Below are 9230 nucleotides of genomic sequence, written 5' to 3'. Positions count from 1 at the left end.
GCACTTGCTTTACTAGGGTTCCTCTCATTCACTCTCTCATGCTGAACAATATTTAAGAAAAGATTGATCAAGTATTTAAGAAATGTTGAACAAGCATTTGGAAAATGTTGATCACACATTTCAAAAAATGTTGTACAGGTATTTAAAAAATGTGGATCATGTATGTAAAAATGTTGAACAAGTATTTGTAAAATGTTTAATAAATATTTAAAGATGTTGAACAACTATTTTTAAAAATATTGTACAAGTATTTGAAAAAATATTGACCATTTATATAAAAATGTTGAATAAGTATTTTAAAAAATTGAACAATTATTTAATAAAATGTTGAACCTATATTTTAAAAATATTGAGGAAGTATTTAAGAAAATGTTGAACAAGTGTTTAAAAAGTGTTGAGCAAGCATTTGAAGGAAAAACCGAAAAGGAAGAAAAACTCGAAGAAAAAAAGGAAGCAAAAAGTGAAAAAGAAAAAGGAAAACTAAACAAAAAGTGAAGATGAAAAAAGAAAAAAAACCCAAAGAAAAAGGAAAATTAAAATAGGAAAAACTGAAAACAAGTGGAAAACTGGCTTCGCTCGTCTCAACTACAGAACGCATCTCATACTTATCATGAGTGAGACTTGGGCGGAGTGCCGAGCAGGAATCGAATCCCGCTTCTCTCATATATTAAATTCCCGCTTAAATTTCTTTTCCTGCACGAACATGGCCGACCTGATTACTCGAAACGCCTCAGTGAGACATCTGCGCCAAATTGGAGAGCTCCTATACGGCGCTGCAGGCACCCATTCGCGCTCCTGGCGTCTGCAACGCTCCGCGCTGGGCCAGCCCACGAACCGTGGTGACCAGTGAGCGCAAAAACCTCGCCACAAAAAATGGAAAATAAAACAGCTTTCTATAAGATTCGAACTCATCACCTCTTGTCGTGCCAACTGCCAGACGAGCTACTTGCTATTGTTGATTATTAACAGAGGCAAACGCATAATAACAAGGCTGCATCACTATTTTATTCATCTATTGTACCATTTAATTTTTTTGAATTAATTGAAAAAGTGATCGTGATTTTGATAAAAGTTCATTGATTTTCAAAAAAAACATCAAATTTGAAAAATGTTCACAAATTTTTAAGAGAAAAAAAACAAATATGAAAAACATTCATCCAATTTGAAAAGAAGTTAATCAATTTTCAAAAAAGGTTTATCGGATTTAAAAAAGCATCATCAAAATCGAAAAAAGTGCACCGAATTTAAAAAAGTTCATCAAATTCGAAAAAGTTCATCAAATTTTTAAAAAGTTCATCAAATTCGAAAAAAGTTCATCGATTCTGAAATAAGTTCACAAATCTATAAAAGAGTTCTTTGTTTTTATTTTTTTTGCAAAAAATGAGAAAATTTCATTCATTTGCAAAAGAAAAAGAAAACAAAAAAGAAACAGAAAAAAGGATAACAAAGAAAAGGAAAACCGGTCGTGATTTAGCCAAAGAATAGGAGAAAAATGAGCGACTTGTCACATGGAATGGGTTGACTCAAGTGGTTGCAGCGTTGCTACCCTATGGTATAGGTTGCATGTTTGAATCCTTTGCTGCACTTCCTTTTTTCCAGTTTTTACAGAAAAAGAGAAGGGAAGGGGAAGAAACTGGACCGGTCCAAAATCATGCAGAGGGTGTGCGCGCCCGTTAGCAAAATGCGCTGTAACGGGCGCCTGCAGCGCCAAATAGGGTTTGCCGCCAAATAGGACATGCCGCGTTGAGGAGCGAGAGAGGCCCGCGAAAAGGCCGGAAGCATATGGCCTGTAGACCCGTCCACCGCCTTTGTGCCACCAAAATCCGCTTCTTAGCCATCTTTTCGTATGGTGCACGGATCCACGGCCTGCCTATTCGAGGCCTGTACGTACCTGAAGCGGACTGGAGGGCCTGTTCCTACACCAAAAACTCCCAGTTCTTCTCTCTCAAGACAGGGCCCGCACGCCACGGACCGTATCTGAAGCGGAGTTGAAGTCCCAAACTCCCGATACATCTCTTCCTTCCTTTTTCGGCCGTCAGACATATATATATACTTTACCCCTGTGTTGCGATCGCAAAACCTCCCCAAAACCATCTAGGTCTTCCAAATCTCGCATCTCCAACTCCGATCCAATGACGCCAGCCCCAAGAAACCCCTTCTCGTCGGGCTTCCCGCACGCCGACGCCCACGCCGCCCAATCGACGCCAGTCCCGACGTCTCCTGATGGCATCTTCCAGAGATATCTCTTGCCGCTGAAGAAGAGGGCGACGACTGCGAGCGACGGCAGCAGCGCCGACGATTCATTCGTGGTCCCGCCGAAGAAGAGACGGGTGGTGGACACCGGGGGCGAGGGCACCTGCACCAGCGCGATCCCGGTTCAGAGCCGGCCGAGGCGAACGGCGGCCTGCAACGTTGCGTACGTGAGCATGGAGGAAGAAGAAGCCGGGACGTCAGCGGCCGGGGCGGCGGGATCAAAGAAGAACAGGAACAGGAACAGGAATAGCAGTAGAAAGAACGGACCGCGGCCGGCGCGTGACGCCGCCCCGCTGGTCAACAGGCCGCTGCACCTCAGCGAGGCGCAGCGGCAGCACCTCGAGACGCTCGGCGCCACGGCCCCGCAGTTCGTCATCATGAAGAGCCTCCAGATGAGCGACGTGGACCGCAACCAGAACCGGCTCCTCTTCTCGTGCAAGCGCGAGTTCCTCGAGGGCCACCCCATCACCGGCATCTTAGCCGAGAAGGAGACGCGCCACGTGCACCATCACCGCGGGCTGAGCGTGGTTGTCCAAGACGACCACAGCAACCAGTTCAATTTCACGCTCAAGTACCTCGACTCCAACGGCGGGTACCGCTTCATTGGCACCGGCTGGAACGACTTCGTGTCCAAGAACAAGCTGGTGAAGGACGATCTCCATTTTGTCGTCGAGGTGTGGGCGTTCCGGTCGCCGGAGCTGCCCGCGCAGCCCAAGGTTCCCGGCATCGAGGGGCTGCAGGGCCACCCTGACGGCGCCCTCGGGTTTCTCCTCCGATTACATCACGACGAGAGCAGGGACGTCCACCGCGGCGAGGAAGAAAGGGAGTTTGCGCCGCGGCCGGTTCAGAAGAAGAAGAGACAGGCGCCGGCCAAGGCGGTGCGATCAAAGAAGCTTGCGGGTGGGCATGTGAGTCAGGGCCAAGCCGTGGCGAGGGACGTGACGAGGGCTGAGATAGTTGAGGCGGTTGGGGAGGAAATGGCGGATGCGTTGTTCGGGCTGTTGATGCTAAGGTCCAGTGGGCCCGTTCCGATGCTTCCCTTTGAAAAAACATCGACTGCTCAGATTTGGTAGGACAAGAATTTGACGCATAACACTCGGACCGTATCGCACGCACATGTAGACTGTGCGATTTCAAATGGCTCCCAAAGATTTGGGTCCTATAACTTTTACAATGTGAATCATTAATTTAGATAGAGTAGTTGTTCTCCGTCTTCTAAAATAAGAGTTTTAATCTCCATATTTGCCGTGTCCTTATTTTCAAACAACAATACCATCCCGAGCGTAGCTTCAACTAGATAATCGCTTTCTTTCAGTTCCTTAGTTTCCTGAGAACCAAATTCTCTGTGCAGCTAACAAAATTCTATTCAAATGACGTTCAAGATACGCCGAGGCCAAATAGGGAAGGAAGAATGACAACTCACCATTTTCCTAAAAAGGGCAAAAGACTTGTCGCATTCATCAATTAAGAGAATTATGAACAATTTGGCGCCCGAGGGCGAGGACCGGTCTCACAAAAACCTACTCTTCGGCGTGATTGATGTGCACCCTTCGGCTTGGGTGGCTGTAGATTTGGTGAAGACTTTGTGGAACCTAATTGCTTCCAACATGCCGCAATCTAGCCGGGCAATGATGCCTCTTTGTGCTTATCTCGTGGAAAATTTGAAAAGAGAGAAATGCCCGTGTCTACCATGACACTGCGGTGATGTCTCGTGGTGGCAAAGTATTTGAGTAATGTGAGGTGGTGTAATTCGGCCTTTGGACAAAAACCTCTAAACCTTCTTAGTCAATGGAAGTGGCGAATATTTTGCCCAGTCTTTGGAAAAAAAACTCTGGCATATGGTATTACACAAATGGGTTGCACCCGCAAACCCCCAATTATTTGCCTCGCACCATATCGTAGACATGATTATGGTTGACGTTGCAAACTTGTTGCCGAAGATCCTTGCATTCCGCTCGTCTCAAAGCTCCCACGCCACCACAGCACGCCATGGCTAACATGGGAAACAATGCCACACGGTGCTACCCTTCTTACAGCTAACGGCATGAACACAACACAATCATGGCGGGCACCAACACGGTGCTTCAAGAAGGTGGCAGCACATACATTTACCGCAACATGGCCCGGAACCATCTACTTAATGCTAGAACAATGAAGTTTTACCATGCATGGAGCTCTCCTCTATCCTCGCTCCGTTCCAAGTTCCAACCCCCGAAGGCCGGCCATATCCTCGTCCAGCTCTGGGCCTGCTTATGCTTTGGTGTTGACGCGTCGTTGGCCCTGTTTGGATACTCTAACTTGGTTAGAGGTTAGAGTTATTTTCTAACTCTAGACTAACCTTAAACTAACTCTAGCCTTTGGTGGTGTTTGGATGAAAGGGTAAGTTTGAAAATAAATGCACTTTTTTCAATCATTTGACTCTTTTAACCAGGATTTGTTGTGACCGGCTCTTGTGTGGGTGACCTGTGCCGCGGCCGGCGAAGGTTGCGTCGAAGATGGTGCGGATGGATGGGAACGGGATGGAGGCGGACAGGGCGGGCGGACTGATGCGGCGGGATGGAGGCGGACGGGGCCGGCTGGGGCAGGCGGAAGGGACGGTGACGGGCGGACAAACTGGTGCGACGGGATGGAGGCGGACGGGGGCGGGTAGACGGGGGCGGCGGGGGCGGGCAGACGCGGCCGGTGTGGGCGAGCGGACGCGACCGGCGATGCAGGGCGACAGGGGCCAGCGGGAGGAGGAGAACGAGATGCATCGGAGGGGAGGAGAACGAGAGGCAGCGGGGACGAATGGATAGGATCCGGTGCGGCTGCATGTGACAGAAAAAGAATTGTTTTAGGGCCCCACCACAACTAGCTCCAATTAGCACCTCTTCATAGGGATAGTTTTTTTGGTGGGTTAGTTCCAATCTAACTCAAACTAGCCCATGTGTTTGGATATTTTAAGAGTTAGTTCAACCCCAAGTAGCTCAAAGTAGCTCTAGCCCTCGGATCCAAACAGGGCCGTTGTCCTATGCTTGCTGTGACCAGGACGCGAACGAAGTGGCCGCGCTCTGGCGTTCATTTACCAGGGGATGCCGACGGAAATGCAAGCAGTAAACTTTCCATATCAGCCGCTCTGCCTCCTGCGACCGAGGCAGCCAGCTCTATCTATATCTATATCTATATCTATACCTACTATTAAAGCAAGGTGATATTCTTAGTTTCGTCCCGCAATTGATTTTTTTTCTACCATTAGTTTTGGTCACGTGCGAGATGGCGAGGTGGTACTAAAGTCACGTATGAGGTGACGAGGTGGTACTAAAGGGCACCGTGCACTATTTGCAAAAAGCCCCTTATGGTTTTAACTAATTAACCCGCAGTCCAGCATATAAGTGAAAAAAAAAAGTGTTCCATATTTCAGATTCGTGACGCGTCCTCCACGCCACCCGTACTGGGCTTCATATGCTGATAGGCTTTCTCCTTGCCTTCCTAGGATCATGCCGAAAAAATTATATGACTTGGCTAAGTAATAATACCACATCGTTTCTTTACACCTAATCTGACTGGTTCATATAGGTAGACGTTGATGATTCAACAAGCGACCACAGAAATCAGGACACAGAGATGAGGATAATCACAAGGGAAGGATTCGGTCTATCAAATAATCGATCAAAGAAAAGCAGATTGCAACACCACGAAATCGAAGAAATCGAATAGGTGGGGCATCAAATCACACGACGGGAGGAGCAAACTAGGCCGGGGACGGTCGAGGACAGCAGAATCCGGACGGAGGAGTCGCAGACGAGGCCGAGGGCGGTCGAGGGCGTCCGGATCCGGACGGATCCGGTCCAGTGGAGGCAGATCCGTCGGCGGCGCATCAATCAGGCGACTGGAGGAGAATATGAGGTCGAGGACGGTCGAGGGCAGCCGGATCCGGACGGATCTGGTCCGGTGGAGGCAGATCCGGCGGCGGCTGGATTTGGTAGGAGCGGCGGCGTCCTGCGTTCAGCAGCAAACAAGAGAGAGACAGATGTTAGGGGAAGGAGAACCACAGGGAAAAGAAGGAAGGAGAGGGAGACAGCGTAGCAGCATGGCCGGCGACGGGGACGGGGAACTCCTCGAGGGCAGTTGCTTGGGGACGAGCCGGGAGATGGAGGAGGCGCTGGGTGAGGGAGAAGGAGAGACGAGATGTGGATGGATCAGTCTCCTCGCTCTAGGGGTTAACGGGGGTAGTTGGGCTGATCCATCTAGAAAGTTTAGACTGGGCCGATGGTTTTGGGCTGGTTGGACTCCATCTCTCTTTGTTGTCTTCTTTTAATTAAACATAAATAAACTTTGATGAGTAAAATAAATAAAGATAGAAAAGGGATTTGGTGTTGCGCTGGTTAGATTCCCTTCCTCCATTTTTTTAATTAACCAGAACCTTTTTTTCTCAAAAAAAACAGAACCTTTTTTTTGAGAAATTAAACAGAAACTTGAATAAAATAAAGATAGAGAAGGGATTTAGACCAACATAGTTATTTCTCTAGGATCGGAGAAATATGGGGAATTTAAATAAAGTGCTTTGGGGACTTTAACAAACTTCATATTTCATAATTGACACATAAGTTTTTCCGTTGCAACGCACGGACCTATGTGCTAGTTGTTCCTAACGTAAAAAACCACCGAGACTCCAGAGCCCGCACGGACAACGATGATGGACTGACCAAACGTGCGCGCCGCCCCAGTAAAGTAAAGTTGAGCTGAGCAGCACCGCGGCCAGGCCTGCCACCGCTACTGCTACTGCTAGCTAGCGGACTGGGCGCCGGGCGTCACCGGCGGCATCAGCGCGCATGCATGCATGCACGGCTGCGCGTCGATCAGGTGATTCAGGCTATGGCCCTGAGCGAGCGGAGGGCGATGAGAGGGAAGGAGACGTCGCCACCGGCTGGTCGATCGCTCGATCGATCCCCAGTTTTGTCCCATGCCCATCAATTAGCCAGCCCTGGCCGCCGCCGGCTGGCAGCCTGCCGCCCTGCCCTGCCCTGCGCGCCTCCCTCCATCATCTTGCGTGCATTGCCGCTGCGTCTGCGACGCTCCTGCGACTATGGGACCATGCATGCATGTATATACGCGAACGTCACGGCCATGACTGGGGAACGGCAGGCAATGATGAAAACGACAACGGCCGGGCCACCCGCCTGGGACGCGCCATGCATATGCTGATATACGTGCCTCGCTCATGCGGAATTTCTTCTCTTCTTACCAAGCTGCCACGCACCCATCACTGGCTAGATGGCTCATGGCTGTGCATGCTTCCGTCTTCTACCATCACAAATTCGTCTCCTAGCGTTGCTCATGCTTGAGCGTCACTTGGTTGGCCTCTGGGGCTATACGTACCTGGCTACCTATGTTCGCTCCACCAAGCTACGTGTGTTGAATAAAGACTAGCCTCCGGTTGCTGGTCAATTATACTAGGTGCTATTGTTTCTTTGTACACTCAAGAGAAGATTATGTACTTACTATGTGTAACTGAGATTCAAGTGATAAGAGGAGAGGTATTACGAAATATCAGTATGACAGGGGCCTAGTATTGGTGGCCGCTCTTGCCGCAATGTTCCCACGTACTCCATTTCTCAGCCTTGCAATAGAGAAGCTGGCAAGGGACTAGACCGTAAATGATTAGATCCCAAGACGCGGCATTGTTAGGCTGGTCATAGTGGAGAGTAATTTAGAGCATTACTAGTAGAGCCCTCAAACCCTCAAACCCTTAAAAATAACTGTTTTTTTACAGTTTTTGTCGAAAAAAGCCGTAGACTAGAACCCCTTAACCCTCAAACCCTCAAAAAAATTTAAAGGTCCAATCCTCAAACCCTCTCACAATCCTCAAAAGTAAGGTTTGGGGAGCAAAACCTACCCCAACCCTCATTTGGCGGTTATCCTCGCGCGGGAGGGAAAAATCCTCCCAACTCCCGCACCCACGCCCGCGACCGCCGCTGCTAGTCGCCCCCGTCGCCGGCGGCCACCCCGTCGACCTCCCGCGCGCAACGACAACGTCGTTCATGGGGAATATTCCGTTATAAGGGTTGGGTTTGAGGGTTCTAATCTTTGCCCCTGTTTTTCAACCCATAAAAGTGCAAAAAAGATCATTTTTGAACCCTTAAAACGCTAGTGAGGGTTTGAGGGTTCTACTAGTAATGCTCTTAGGCTAGTAACATGCATATGTTATTGGTCTATGTTACTACCTTCATAGTGGGTAGTATCATATATGTGGTAACATAGATGTCTTCATTTATTACTTTATAGACTCATTTTGCATTGGAAAACGCTATGTGATGGTAACATATTATGTTACTCTATTTGCCTCTCTCCTCATTAACTACTTATCACCTCATCATTTTTGCTTATGTGGCACCTATGTTACTCCCACTATGACCAGCCTTAAAGCAAACAATGATGTATGGTAGTTAGCACTGATTGGGTCTTAACCTCAATTAGGGAGCTAATGATTCGGCGTGAAATTGACCTGCTTTGAGCATAAGGGTGCTAGTTTTTTTTCTAAAGATACTTTTGTCCATCTTGCTGATGATGGGCAAGAAAAGTACACATGCTACTAGTGCAGGCACTGCGCTGCACTGCATCCACGCAGTCCCTACCAGCTGGAGGCAGAAATCACATATTTGACCTGAGGACGAAATCAAATCACAAACTGACCTGGTTAAGAAAAAATTTCACTCTGCTGACCCTTTGGTGTGGCGCCGACAGCTGGGCGCCGCACCCTACTGTGCAGCGCCCATCACTTAGGCGTCACACTTCCTGCCAGTGTGGCAGCCCTGGTCCAGTTGCGGCCCCGCACGCACCTGTGCAGCGCCTAAGGGATAGGCGCCACACTGTGACGTGCAGCGCCTATACCTTAGGCGCTGCACAGTGACTTAAGCGCGGCCGTCCCAGCCCGACCAGGCAGTTTCTTCATTTCTCCGCTCTCTGGACAGAGAGCAGCGGCGGCGCCCCCATCTAAT

General features: G+C 48.9%; 1 protein-coding gene across 1 annotated transcript; it reads left to right on the top strand.

Moving 5' to 3' along the window:
• Positions 1-2132: 2132 nt before the first annotated feature.
• Positions 2133-3326, top strand: LOC119279618. The gene has a single exon (XM_037560803.1). The coding sequence runs from the start codon at positions 2133-2135 to the stop codon at positions 3324-3326; it is 1194 nt and encodes a 397-aa protein (XP_037416700.1).
• Positions 3327-9230: the final 5904 nt, after the last annotated feature.

The sequence above is a fragment of the Triticum dicoccoides genome, chromosome 3B (assembly GCF_002162155.2).
Source record: "Triticum dicoccoides isolate Atlit2015 ecotype Zavitan chromosome 3B, WEW_v2.0, whole genome shotgun sequence".
Lineage (NCBI taxonomy): Eukaryota > Viridiplantae > Streptophyta > Magnoliopsida > Poales > Poaceae > Triticum > Triticum dicoccoides.
Note: the sequence above shows the minus strand (reverse complement) of the source record. Positions and strands in the feature narration are given on the sequence as shown.

Excerpts from the sequence above, each read along its gene's own strand:
- LOC119279618 (XM_037560803.1), top strand. The coding sequence starts at position 2,133 with ATGACGCCAGCCCCAAGAAACCCCTTCTCGTCGGGCTTCCCGCACGCC.